The following is a 14834-nucleotide window of genomic DNA, read 5'->3' as shown; positions in this document are numbered from 1 at the left end:
CTATATTGCTGGAAATTATTTTGTGATGGTGCTTAAAGTTATTGTATTTTTAAAGCACTGATTAACTAGTGGGGGGAGGAGGCCCCTTTCCGAAACGGTCAAAATATCTGAAATCGACTAATTTAACGGACTGACTCTCGTCAAATACAAACACACACACCCTGCCTTATCACTTTACGCAGCGGAGGAAGCGGGCTCTCCTCGCCTACGGAAATTCAGGCCACAACAAAAACTGCCTCCTTCGAAGCGGCCACCAGATGCCCGTCTCCTTTCGCTGCCACGGCTTGCCCCGCCGGGATTTCACCCGCTCCTGAATTCCGCTCGAAGCGCTCTGTCCCGTCCTCGCCCCGCCCACCTCCCCACGCCCCGCCCTCAGCTCCGCCCAACTGTCTCTTTAAAAAAGGGGCGTGCTCAGGGAAGGGGCCGGTCTCGGCGCTCGGTGCCACCGAGGCTTTCTGTCCCGCTTCGGCCGCCGTCGGCTTCCCTTTCGGCCCCGTCCTCCGCCTCCCGGCGCGTCCGCTTGGCCCACCGCTCCGGCCCCGCCCGCCATATTGCTGCCGCCGCTGCCGCCGCCTTCGGAGGGAAGAGAGAGCGACGCACGCACGCAGGCATGGGTGAGGCTAAGCGCTCGGCGGGGAGGGCCTGCGCCAGGTATGGGGCGCCTCCTCGGGCGCCCCTCTCTCCCCCTCTCTGGGCTCCCGGGGTGGGCAGCGAGGGGGTCTCCTCCCTTCCTTGAGGGCCTCTTCGGCCCTTCTCTCCCGGGTCTCCTCCGCACCCCAGTCCGGCCTCTGGCGTCGCTGCTCCAGCGAGGCCTTCGCGCTCAGTCCCTTGAACGTGGGGCGGGGGCTCCGCTGAGGCCGGGGCTGTATTCTGCTGCCCTTCTGGGCCGCCTCTAAGCAGCAGCAGGAGGAGGGAGTCTCCCCCGTCTCTCACCGCGGCTGAGTTTGAGGCAGGCGAGAAGTGCCAGCCCTTCACGATACGTCTCTGTGTGAGGGGAGATATATAAATAACCTAACAGGAGGGCGGGTCGTCGGGCGATTCTCCCTCCTAGGCTTCTTCCTCCCTTTCCGGCAGCTCTCACTGTTTCTCTCCGGCGCCCACGCCCCTGGCTTCAGGTATTCCGACCGTGCCGGCGTGGCTTCGGCCCCAGTTCTAGCCCTTCCTTCCCTTGGGGCGGGTGGGTGAGGTGTCCCCAGTTCTCCATACGGGCGAGGTGCTCCATCTCGCGCCAAGAGGCAGCGCTTGTTAGGTGTCCGTCTCCTTCCCTCTCTGTGGGCTAGGAAGGCCCGCCGTCGGTGTCCCTGTCGGCATTCGGGGCTTTGCTTTCTGCGCCCAGGAGTCGTGCGTTCTCCCCCCCCCCCCCCCCGCAACCCAAAAGTCCCTGATATTCTGTGGTATTGACGGGTTCTTTCCCGCTTTTCTGGCTTCCAGATATATTTATTTAGTAATTGATTACATTTATATACCACCTTTCCTTCCAAGGAGCTAAAAGTGGCACACATTAGGGTCTCTCCCTACTACTTTAATTCCCACAACAACCCTGTGAGGTAGATAAGGCTGAGAGTAAGTGACTGGCTCAAGTTCACCCAGTAAGCTTCCTGGCTGAGTGGGGGATTCAGACCTTGGTATTCCAAGTCATAGTCCAGCATGCTAACCATTATACCAAATTTGTTCTTATGTTGATAAGTACACCAGAAGGTGGATATTGGGAGTATTTTGAGGGCCTGCGTGGCTCTAAATTTACATTCCCGCCCTTGATAAACTTCTACTTGGCTTTTATTGAGGTCTTCCTGGGCGTGCAAACCTCTTTTTGAGTCTGTTCACCCAGCATGACAAGTGCACTCCTGGGCAAATTTTGCAGAGTAACAATTGTTGTTGTTGTTGTTTAGTCGTGTCCGACTCTTCGTGACCCCATGGACCAGAGCACGCCAGGGTACCAGAGTAACAATATGAAACAGTAAAGAATGTTTGCATGGGCAGTCACTCTGACATATTGATGGTTTCTGAATGTGTAGTAAGATACAAGTTGTTGCCTTATACCAGGGATGGGAGATGTGGCAGTCACTTGTTGCTGGATTCCCAGTTCCATAATCCCTGAGTTTTGGCCATGGAGCTGAGGGTGATGTGACTTGTACTCCAACATTATCTGGAAGGCCACAGCTTCTCTATCTCTTCCTTATACCAGCTACCTTAGTGGACCTTCTGGCCCTGGGCAGAGGGTTTTCCCAGCCCTGATACCTGAAACCCAATGTGTTGAAATTCTGGGGATTTAACCTGGGATCTTCTGCATGGGAAGATCATCCCTGTTACAGCCTTTCAGAGCTTTGCTGCTTTCTCTAAACCCCAAAACTATCTTTGGCTTTTACTTTGGATTATTTATCTTTATTACCTCTGCATTGATATCAAAGTGGTATTAATAGCTACTCTTGATAGTCTTCATACATTAGATGAAACTCTATGTGTGTTTGCAGAGGAGGACTGAAGTTGTGCATCTCTCTACCCCCACAAACATTTGTCCTGCAAAAATTACTTACCCACCTGTTCTCGCACACTGGTGGTCATTGCAGGCACAGTGAGAACATTAAAAAGTGCAACACCACACCAACTGTTCCAGTTAACAATTTCCCTGAGTAGAGGCGATCTGAACTCTCTATAAGTGACTATTACAAGTTGGCAAAATAATTAGAGTAGGCAGCAACATCTGGTTTCTACTGTGGGGCTACCACAGTAGCAGAAGAGGTGAGGAGGTTTCTGTTATGCAGATCCACTGACAGGAGCGCCATATCAGCTCAGCCAGCACATTTGCCCAGCAATGATCTCCCCATTCTTCCTTGTAAGCAACAGCAGCAGCTCTGTTGCCAGGAGGTCAGATAAACGCTCCTCAGGTTCATCACTCTGGGCTTGGTTTCTGCATCTTACTTAAGTTCTAAGTCAAGCGTTGACTTAAGGAAGTTGGAAAATCTGTGCATGTCAAAGTTGGATGGGCACATCCACCCAATTTCAGCTCCAGTTTCAGGGGATGCATATACAACTTCGGCACTAATCCTCACGGTGGGAAATTAAAACCTATCTGAGACGCTGGTGAGCTGCAGCAAGTTGAAGTACAGGCAGCAACCATTTTAGGTATGTCTAATATGTGTGCGACTGCACACACATGCATCACATCAAACTCGGAAGTGTCACAAAAGGGACAGGGCAGGGCAGCCGGAACGTAACCCCCATGCAAATTGCTTGCTGCCTGTACAGGGTGAGATAGCGCAATGGCCTGCCTGTATAAGGCAACTTATATTCATTTGTTTTCTGTGCATGGGATGCCTTGGCTCTTTGTTCTTCCTGCCAGTCCATGTGGAAAAGGGGGTATTGCCAAACCACCTCAAAAGCAGGCATTCTGAACAGGTAGTTCCTGCACTTGCAAACTATGGAGGAATCTGTTCCCTGATTATCCTGACATTTACTTTTATCACTTATGTATTAAAAAGCAGTAAAGTAGAACAGAAAAATAGGATCACATACTGCTGCTGTTTAAAGAACTGCACGGGTTGCCTTTTTGATACTGGGTCCAATTCAAGGTGTTGGGACTGGTGTATAAAGCCCTGAGCAACTTAGGACACAAGTATTTAACGGAGCACCTCATTCAATAACTATTGACCTGAGTTTTGAGACTGTACCCGGTTTTCAGCATCGTGATAGAATATCACTAGCTAAACATCGCAATATACTGATATACCATGATGGATGGAGCTGTGTAGAGGCATTGGCTGGCTTCATGGTTTTCCCCGCATTGTGATTTTTGTATAGAACACACATATCATGATTCATGATATATTGCCAAGCCAAAAATTATGAAACTGATATAACAATATGGATTTCATACCAGTTTTGGGCGATATATCAATATATCACCCAGCCCTATTGCGAGGGAACTCCTGTTTGTCCTGTCAGCACTTGTAGTTTGTTGAGTGGTGACGCGAGATGGGGCCTTCTTGGTTGCAGCGCCTCAGTTGTGGAATTACGGTAACTTCCTGTGGAGGTATGGATTTCCCCTTCATTGATAAATTTCCAGTTTTAGTTGAAGCTGCATCTATTTCTTCAGGTCTTCGGGAGATGAATGTTATCTGGAGCTGAGCAGTTCGTAATTGGTTTGTGCTGTACTGAAAGTATTCATGGTTGTAAAGTATTCATAGTTAATGCTTTTTTCAAAGTAGTGCATTTTATACTGTATTTTATTTTATTGTATTTATAGTATTTGTATACTTTCCTGGGAGCCTATGAACAGCTATTCAGAGATGAAATAATGATAAAGCATGATCTTCCCAGCATCCTGATAATTTTATTTTATTTTCTACAGAGAAGGCTTTTTGTCTAATATGATTCCATTTGAGGAGTCTGGGGCCAAGGTTCCTAATTTTCTTAAGAATATGCAAGTTCTTCTTTTGGCCCCTAAAACAGCTTACAGTAAAATAAAACAGTTAACAAATTAAACATCCCAGATAAGAGGAAATGCACCTAAAATCAAGGGCAAGGTGGATTCAAATCAAAACTCATTCAGGCAGCTGAAGGAAAAGAAATGGTGGAAGAATTGTAGTGTTATGTAGTTAAATTTGTCTGGAGTACTTTAGGAGTACATTTGGTATACAGTCATACCTCAAGTTGAATGTGCTTCGGGTTTCACCGCATGCGCGGTAGCGGCGAAACACGGCATGCGCCGTCGCGTCTTGTGTTCCATTCGGAATGCGAATGGGGCTCCGGAACAGATCCCGTTTGCATTGCGTGGTACCACTGTACTGTACTGGCAAGAGTCTATTCCTTGGTTGCTGCAGTATTTCAGTTGGTCTTTGTAACACTGTACCAGTTGCTGGAAGAGCACCTAATGCACATAGCAAGGGTTGAAGAGGGCTGAGCCAGGGTCCTGCCTGTAGTTGAGAGACTGAGAACATCAAATCAGCACTGAGCCAGGAAGTCACCAGTTCAAAGTTCACCTCATCAGGTTGTCTTAGGCAGGATGTTGTTCTCATAGGCTTCCTGCCTCACCTCATTGTGCTGAGAAAGTTAGCCTACCTTGTGGAGGGCTGTAAGAATTTTTGTGGGTGTGTAAATGCTAAGTTTTTATTGTTGCTCGATAGTTGTTGCTATTGATTCCCATAAATTTGAAATTGGGGACAAATAATTTATATCACTTCCAAAGCTGTGTTAAATAAAACCCTAATCTGTTTAAGTGCCACTAGGAAGTCAGGGCAGATGAATGCCTGGACACTTGCAAAGTAGCAGTTAGTAGCAGTGGATGACACAGCTCCTAAAATGTGGGTTCAGGTGTAGGCTGTTTGGTAGATGCATTGAAGATGCACCTTCAGCTACTTGTCATAGTTAAGGATTCCTTGCTGCTAGCAAGCAAGATACTTCGAGTGTACAAAGCAATTCATACATTATCTCAGTAATCCCTAAGCAGCCCTATAGTACCTTTAAAATGGATTTATTGTGGCGTATGTTTTTGTAATGTGACATGAACTACACAATCTTAGTCTTCAGATGTTGCAAAACTTTGCTTCAACACACTAACACAGCTACTTCTCTGGAATTCACAGCAGTCACTGCAGATCAATATTATTCCCATATTACAGGTGCTTGTACATGTAGAAGTGAGGCTGAGAGAATAGTGGCTTGCACACCTTTTTGCCGCACCAGCTCTGCAATTGGGGCATGGAAGGGAGTACTCCAGGAACACCCTGAAGGAGCCTGCAATGATACTTAAAAGGGCAAAAAACTTATACCCTCAACTTTTGTCCATAACAACTCAAAGTGGCTAACAATAAATCAATTAAACCAACTAAATGTAATAATAAATTGCCACACACCATGGCTGATGGTCCAGCCATCGTGTAGACTAGTGACATGTGGCCCTGACTTCCTGTTCTTACTTTAGTGACAAGACCATGAGACAGAGTAGGATGGTTGCACATCCATGAACTCAACCCTGTTGTTTGGTAATTGATCACCACTCACATAACTGCACTAGTCATTTTGTTTGGTCTGGGTCTCCTTGGATCTAGCTACCTTGGTTGTAACTTCTGCCGTTATAATGCAATAGTCAAAACTCAGATAATGTGTGATCTGATTAGGTGGACTGTATCTGTCTAATCCCCACTGATATTGTGTGACACAGAGCTGGAAACATTTCAGACACCCAGATGTTGAGGCACTTGGATATTGCCACCTCTAGGTGTGATGATGGCCTCCATCACCGTCTTTTACAGTATATCCACATCAGGAGAGGGGCGCTTCTGGTTTGTGGGCTAATCTTGGCCAGCCAGGGGATCCAATTTGGCCAACAAGGCCATTTCCCCCAAATCAGGCCCACCCACCTATCAGCTTATGTCACAGATGATGTTAGCTGAATGTGGCAGGAGAAAAGGCTTTAATCCTGTGTTAGCTGGACTATCCTGTTCCCAGCAATAAACAAGATTGTGCAACCAATGTAGCAGGATTCAAGCCTGTTCATTAGCTGAGCAGGGATTTAAGCCCTGTGCAAAAGTCCCCCACTGAAGCAGCTCTCGTGTGCAAGCTGGTTCAAAAAAGCTTTTGCAAAGGCTCCTGCACTCCTGTCTGATCCTCTGGAAGCTCAAATTGGAGTGCAAAGTTTTATAGTCTCCCTCCTACCCCTTTAAGTTCCTGATATTGAAAGCTTAAGCCTCTGAGATCAAGAGCTTAAAAGTGGAGACAGGAAGACATGCAAAGCGCAAGGTATTTTGACAGGTGGACAGCCCTGAGAGGCAGATTCTGATAAAGATTTGGCCTGTGGAGCCAAAAAGTCTCCCTACTTCTGATCTGCATCTCTTACACAAGTGTGGTGGAGGTGTCCAACTGTTGCCCTCCTTTGGCAGGATTGCTTGGCCATCATTATGTCCTAGATCTCAAAATGCTTTATTTTCCTCCCTTGTGTGGGAGCCAGCTTGGTCAGCAGAGTAGTGCATTCCACAGATGCTCATGTGCTGCTGGCTTTTGTGAGCTCACTGGGTGGGTGGGATTGAGTAAGCCAGCCGTGACCACAGCACCAGGCGAGCTGAAAGAATTGCTGGGATGAAGATGATGATGTTGTCAGCACAGAGGACGCTCTTGGCTTTGGTGATCAATCTTACCATTGGGATCGGTCCTAGTTTGCAGTGTGCATTTCTTTCTTTTCTTTTCTTTTCTTTTCTTTTCTTTTCTTTTCTTTTCTTTTCTTTTCTTTTCTTAAATTTGTCAGTCGCTTTATCTTGCCCAGGGCAGTCTAAAGCAAAGTTGCAACCAAACAAATAGCAAATCCCACCTAGATACATTAAGACCAAGAGGAAAGAGAAATGCATTAAACACAACCCACCTACTTCTAAAAGGCCACAGAAATAGTAACAGAAGACTGTGAGACATGGAAGACATGCTTCCCTTCCTTGTAGCCTTTTTTCTACCTGGCCTGGGAGGGGAGGGCCCTGACTGACGCCCACTATAAAAGCTGAGGTTGCTGAAGATGCCAGGGACCATCTTGGTTGTCTCTTAGTGCAGACCCAGATCATCAAGTCTGAGCATCTACAGCTGCCAGCCGCCATGAACAAACATTGCCAGGTTGGCAGCAATAACAGCAGAGCATGTTCTGTGCTTATGATAATATTTTGTTTTCTTGCTAATTATGCTGTTTTAAATATGTGTTTGATATTTGACTTCCTTTAGTAATGTTTTCTTTTGAAATGTTTAAGAATTTTTTAAAAATTAACTTTGCTGTGTTAATGATTTATTTAGGAAAATTTTAAGGTAATATTTTAATTTCCAGTTAATTATACTACTTTTAATGTATACTTTATATTTGACTTTCTTCTGTATTGTTTTTATTTGATGTTTTAATGTAGGTTGTAAACTTCTTTGAGATTCCCCCCTCCCCCTCCCCCATGCCCAGCTATCAAGTCTTGCCTACACACTTCCTTATGTGCTCATGGCTGTCCTTCCTTCTAATGCCTTAAGATACTTTGGGCAATCCAGACAGAAAGGCATGTGAGGAGTGGGAATGGGTTTGATTTCAGAGCCATTGCTTGCTGAGCCCTTAAAATGACATTTACCGTAGATTCTGGCGTATTAGGTGACTGGGCGTATAAGACGACTCCAGAAATTGGCAGCGCCAATTTGGGGGGTCTTATACACTTTGGCAGGTTCGCGTGGCAGTGGGCGGCGGGCTCTGCGCTGGGAGGAAGCTGCCCGGCGAATCTGCCCAGCGATGCTAAGCTGGCTTTGCGGGGCGGCTTCCTCCCGGCGCGGAGCCCACTGCCCACTGCTGCTTAAGAAGCTGCCACGCCGCAGTGGGCGGCAGGCATCGCTGGGCGGCTTCCTCCCGATGCGGAGCACGCCGCCCACTGTTGCTGCGGCGGCAGCTTCGGAACCAGCAGTGGGCGGTGGGCTCGGTGCTGGAAGGAAGCCATACCCGGTGTGTAAGACGACCCCCGGCTTTTAAACCTCTTCTCCGGGGTTAAAAAGTCATCTTATATGCCGGAATCTACGGTACTAGCTTTGCCTACACACATGTTTCTAAAGCAGATTGTATGTTGGGTCTGCTAAACTGGTTGCAAATAGCAAGTGGCTTAGGTATTGTTTGAATGTTGAGTTCAGCCTCTTGTGTCCCAGTACATTGAAAACAGGTTCCTAGCTGTACAGGAGCCCAGTTGGTCCTGACAGGAGTCAGTATTACCAGAGTTCTAATTACTATACATGAGCCCTTTGGAGAGGTGGTAACTTTTAGGGGAGGACAATTTAAATGTGTCTGTGGCTGTATGTAGAGAGTGGAGTCTCTTTCTTTCTACTGTATGGACAAAGCAGGGCTCTGCTTTCCCTTCCTGTCCTCCCTTTTCTCTTACTGGCTGTAGGTACACATCTGGTAGTGGTTTTGTGTTTGGCGGTGAAATTCACTATGAGCCCTGTTGGAAAGAGAATCTCTGTAAAGCAGGAGGTTGGCTCTGTTTCTGACTTGGGGGAGCAGACAGAAAGCTTGACAGTTCCAAAACCACATTGGACTGCTGGGCCACAGCTTCTCACCTTGGGCAAAAATTAATTCCCCACCCCAGCCGCGGATATCTGCCCGAAGTGCGGGGCGCTCTGCTTCAGCGTGCCCCGTGCTCCAGGCAGCAGGCTGCTATCCGCAGCCTAGGGAGCCCTGCGGGAACTCCCACAGGCTCCCCAGGCTTGCTGATAGCTTCCTGAAGCGTGGAGAGCGAGGGGTCTGTGTGCACCGACCCCTCTCGCTCTCCACACTTCAGTGAAAGCCTGCATTCGCCCCATAGGACGCACACAGATTTCCCCTTCATTTTTGGAGGGGAAAAAGTGTGTCCTATAGGGCGAAAAATAGGGTAACTGGTTTATTTAAATGGTATTTTTATTTTACCATTTAAATTTTGCATTCTGCATTTTTTATTGATGGGTAAAAACCATCCAGAGAATACAGATATATGCATGGCAAACAGATGTAATAAAACAAATAATTGAATGACATGATTCAGATATTCCCATTGCACATTATCTGAATGTATGGAGGGTAGTCTGAGAGGGGTTTCTGTGCCCTTATTTATTTTAGAAAAGCATTTATCAACAGCTTAGTATTTGAAAACGATCTAAGTGGTGAAAAGAAACAATGCTGTTAAAACAAAATACAGCCTAAAACCAATTAAACAACAGCATGAAAGCATCTAAAAATAAATAAAACAGGGATTTGTGGGATTTAGACATATGAAACGGGATCTAAACTGGGCATGTGTCTTCTGAAGGTGTGATGGTCTTTGCATATTGAGTATGTCAGGAGAAGGCAGGCTTGAACAGAGCTGAGAGTTTCTCTCAATCCAGAGAAATGAGCAAGGGGGAAATCTAGTTAGTCATTCCCTAGTGACTGCCGCATGCTTGGCACAGAGTGAGACCATCACAAAATACTCCTGCTGAATCCTGGACTTCGTTTGCATGGAGGAGCCTGCATTTTAAGCCGATGATGTCTGCAGGTGGTGTCTGCTGCCAAACTGCTCACTGGCTCCTCATACTTCCCTTGGCACCAGGAGCCAAAGATGACAAGCACCCTGTCGCACTCTGCCGTCAGCTTGCCAAATTTAACTTGTGAGCCAGTCTCTTAATGGTGATGGGAGCTCTGTATTGGATAGTACAGGATTTTGTTTGGGAGGTCCCTTAAAGACACCTGCTGGGTATATAATTAAGAGAACTGGAGATCTGTGTGTTTATTCTCCCTTCCTTTGCAGTGCCTTAGGAATTCTCCACTGTCCCCCTCAACAGTAGTACTGTCAGATTCCATATTTACGGGGAGCAGCTGTTTGGAACTTGGAATTTCCACAGAGCCTAGCAGGGCTTAGGATATCACTAGTCAAGATGGAAGCAAAGACTGCAAGCAAGGAGATTGCTGGATGAATTTGGGCCCAGTTTCTAGACTGGTGTGCACATCTGATTCCAAGTTGGGAGGGAATGCCAGTGTAGGAGACATGTGGGGAAAGTAGACAGTGTGTTTTGCCATCAAACTATAATGTATACTCCAGCCCTTGACTAAGTTCTTGAGCTCTAAGTGTGTACTTTGCAACCTCTGAGCTGTAGGCACAGGATGTTACTGTCTCATGAAGGAGCAGAATCTATTCCATGCACTTTTTGCAAGGAATGGATCCTGAGAGTGAACCTACTGCTGCTTTGTTTGCTCTCCGTGACCTCTGCACATAGTCCAGTTGTGTTGCATACTGCCTTGATGCTTGCTGGGCTATGATGATCAATTGGGCCGTGATGGTCAATTGGCTGGCATCATCGGTATGACTGATCTAAAAAAGAGACCCATTTAAAAAACAGTGGTTCCATCAAAATACACCTGATATCTGCAGACAGGTGCCAAAAAGGTGAATGTTCTCAGCATTAGGGTGGTTGGGGAAGAAATCCCCCTCCCCCCCAAAAAAAACCCCAGGTAAACATATGATGTAGCCTTGATTCTTTCACATTTGGCATAATTTTTTTAAAGTGATGTGGGCTGTTTCTAACATTTTGTATAGTTCTGTACAGGTGAATTTCTCTGTCCTGCTGACCCCCAGCACACCCACATTTCTTTTCCCACAAGTCCTGCTGCTTGGGCTTCCCTTTATTGGTATGTGAGTTGGGATAAAAACACTGCTGCATTTGTTCAATCCATATACACATTAGCTCCCCCCCCCCTTCTGTCTGCTATTGAGTCTGACTCAGCAATGCAAGGCCGAGTTTTAGACATCTGGGTTTCAGCAATTACTCAGCGGAGATGATTAGTGAGGTAGGAAGCACAAAGCGGCGACATAGTTAAAAGGAGACTGGAAAGCCATAGCTGAAGTTTGGACCCAGCTCTGCTGTGCTTCCTGAGTCAATTTTGGTAAAGCCTTGAGCAGCCAAGGCTACTGACCTTCAGTGAGAATGATTAGATAGGTATATAGCTCTCCGTGTCTTCAAGGACTTAGGGTGGGTGTTGGCCTTTCTAAAAACACCAGACTTAAGTTTTGATAGGAGACAGAAGCAGGAGGGTGACGAGGGGTGAGAAAATGCAGTTGTACATAGCACTTAGATGGGTGTGGTTGGGAGTGGAGGACTAGCTTGAGCTCAAACAGTTTAGGGAAATCTGGGTTTGGGGGAGTTTTGAAGAAAGATAGATGAGTGGTACTTCGTAGACAATTCCCAGGCAGAGGCGGCACCAAGGGAGAACAGGAAGAATTCATGAGCAAATGATCTTAAAGCTGTAGAGAGTAGTGGAACAAGAGGTTCAAGAGCAGGGAAAAGTAACTAGGAGGATTGAGAGGGAAGTGGATCTGGGCTAGATTGTTAAAGATTTGCAGCCATTCCTTAGACATTATGTAAGTTTGTGGTGGGAACGATAGTTGAAATTTTCCAGGAAGAGCTTTGCAGTCACCCTGAGTGAAGCAGAGCTGTCTTAGCTGCTTTATTGGTAGTTCCCCACTATAGCCCATTTGACAAGCTTCTTTTGCTGCCCAGCTTTGCAGTGAAGTTGAAAATCTTCTTTTGTGACATGTGATGTTGCTATGGAAATGGGGTGCCATTATCATGCATACCTCGTTATGACTTCATTGGTGGGGTTAAGGCCTGGGCAAAGCCTGGACCCAAAGGCTGGCTGAAAGTGGGATTGGAAGTTAAGAACTGGGTAAACGGGTGCTAGATCCTACTTGTATCATATAAAAATTCCTTTTCAGTCTCATCCTTCCCTCATTTTTCTTCAACTGCTACCTGCAGTAGCATAAGATTGAAGAAACTATCTGGCACACTATGCAGGTTCTGTACCTTTGCCAAAGGTGGAATGTTTGATCAACTTGGGTTTTGAGAGCATTCCTGTTTGGTGTTGGAGAAGTTCTCCTGGACTTATACTCTAAGAGCAGAGCTTCTAGGGTGTTCTCTGCAGGGAGGTTGGCTTTGGAACAGAGGTGGACTTTTAGGCAGCTGAGCAGCTAATCATTTTAACCATTTATGTCAGATACCTTATAATCCTTTTAGATTGCAATGAACTGCTACTCAAACTATTAAAAGAATTGAGTCTAGGCGAAAAATTCCAAAAAGGCATAAATACAATATATAACCAGCAGAAGGCAAACAATATTTTTAATGGAGAGTTTGGAGAAGAAATGAGTATATTCAAAGGTACAAGACAAGGATGCCCGCTATCTCCAATGTTATTTATAATAGTATTAGAGGTTCTATTAAAGAAAATAAGACAGGACAACCAAATAAGAGGAATAGCAGTTGGTGAAAAAAAGATATAAGTTAAGAGCTTTCGCAGACGATGTCATGATCACAACAGAAAATGCCCTACAATGCACACCCAGAATATTGGAATGTATAAACGAATATGGCAGATTAGCACAATTCAAATTAAATTATGGGAAAACAAAAATATTAGTAAAAAGTATGGAAGAAAAAGATAAAGTGAAATTACAAGAAATTGGAAAAAAATAAAAAGAAAATAAGGTATATTGGAATTAATTTAACAACAAATTCTATGGATTTAAGTAATGAGAATTATGGGGAAACATGGAAAGAAATAAAAAATGATTTGCAAGTATGGGGAAAACTAAGTTTATCCTTATTAGGAAAAATATCGGTAATAAAAATGAACATATTACCAAGGATGATGTTTTTATTTCAAAGTAGCCCAATACTAGGAGCAGAAAAATGCTTTAATAATTAGAAAAGAGATTTAGCCAGATTCGTGTGGTCAGGAAAAAAACACCAAGAATAAAACATAAAATAATGATAACAAGGAAAGAGGAGGATTTGGCCTCCCTGACTTGGAGTTATACCATGATGCAGTGGGTTTGACCTGGTTAAAAGAATGGATTAAACTAGACGATTTGAATGTATTGGAATTAGAAGGAGTAGAGACGAGATTTGGATGGCATGCCTATCTAATAGATGAGAAAGTTAAAGTACATAAAGGCTTCCTAGGGCATATAATCAGAAAGTTTATATATAAAATATGGGAGAAATATAAAAGACTCCTAGAGCCAAAAACTCCATGGTGGGCATTGCCGGCAGAAATTGTCGCAGTGAAAAAATGAACTATGAAAGAGAACTGGGCCACTTATAAAACTGTATTAAAGGAAGAAAATGGAGAATTGGAATTAAAGGACTTTACAGAAATTAAAGTTCATATTAGTGATTGGTTGTGATATATTCAAATTAAGTATAGATTAGTGAAAGTCAAAAAGATAGGATTTGAAAAAGAAATTTCTAAATTCGATAAATATTTAATACAAGAAAAATAAAAAAAATAAATTATACAATTTGAACTTAGAGTGGGAAACAAAGGGTGAACTGGTTAAAGCATCCATGATTAAATGGGCGCAAGATATTGGGAAAAATATTATGCTTGAACAATGGGGAAAATTGTGGAAAGGAGATATGAAATTCACTACATGTTGCATATTGAAAGAAAATTACCTTAAAATACAACATAGATGGTATTTAACACCTGAAAGAATAGCCAAATGAATAAAAACTGTGGCAATGTCTGCTGGCGATGCAGCACAGAAAAAGGCACTATGATGCATATATGGTGGAATTGTTTAAATATCAAACAATTTTGGGAAACTATATATAACAAAATGAAAAAAATGTTTAGATATTCATTTAGGAAAACATCAGAAGGTTTTCTATTGGGAATAGTGTCAGGAAGTTTAAAGGAAGAGGACAAGACATATTTATATGCAACAGTAGCCGCAAGGCTATTGATTACGCAAAATTGGAAAAGTAGTATAATGCTGACAAAAACAGAGTGGCTTGCCAAATTATTAGAGTATTACAATATATCCAAAACAATGGGAGAAATTGGAAGGATCTCAAAAGAGAAGATAGACAAGGACTGGAAGGTGTTTAAAGGATACTTGCAAAATCATATTGAAAAATCAGAACTTCTATTAGAATAAACAAGTTCCGTTATAAATACTGAAATACTAAATAAGATGGATAACAGTGTGTAACAGAAAAAGAAGTAGAAAGTTGGTTTATAAAATAAAATAAAAAAAAACATTTAAAAAAAGAAATCTGAATCCTGGGATTGATTCAGTTCCATCAACCCCAGCTCCACCATCAAAGAGAAAGAGTCCTTGAAGCTGTATGTCATCTTGACATTATCTGGCACTTAATTAAATGGACAGTAGTGGGGTGGATTACATGCTGAGAACATCACCTAATCTTCATTCACCCACACATACCATCTGCTAGAAAATAAAATCTGCAGGTTTATATGGCAAAAAAAGAAAGAAAAATAAAAAGAAATGAACTGCTATTCATTTTCTCTTCTGGGCTCATTGCTCTTAGAT

The 14834-nt window shown here is 44.2% G+C and overlaps 1 protein-coding gene across 3 annotated transcripts in view; it reads left to right on the top strand.

Annotated features, from left to right (window-relative positions):
- Positions 1 to 420: 420 nt before the first annotated feature.
- KPNA6 (karyopherin subunit alpha 6) overlaps positions 421 to 14834 on the top strand; it is a 30339-nt gene continuing 15925 nt past the window's right edge. Inside the window, exon 1 of one of the 3 annotated variants that reach the window (XM_083751460.1) lies at positions 421 to 614. In XM_083751460.1, coding sequence (XP_083607586.1) covers positions 611 to 614 — 4 coding nt within the window. In that variant the 5' untranslated portion in view covers positions 421 to 610. Of the gene's footprint in view, positions 615 to 12092; positions 12172 to 14834 lie in introns of those variants that run through there. The other 2 variants (XM_083751458.1, XM_083751459.1) reach the window with 2 other exon arrangements.

The sequence above is a fragment of the Podarcis gaigeae genome, assembly GCF_964106915.1.
Source record: "Podarcis gaigeae genome assembly, chromosome: 8".
NCBI classification, from domain to species: domain Eukaryota; kingdom Metazoa; phylum Chordata; class Lepidosauria; order Squamata; family Lacertidae; genus Podarcis; species Podarcis gaigeae.
The sequence above is the reverse complement of the archived record's forward strand: the minus strand, read 5'-3'. Positions and strand labels throughout refer to the sequence as shown.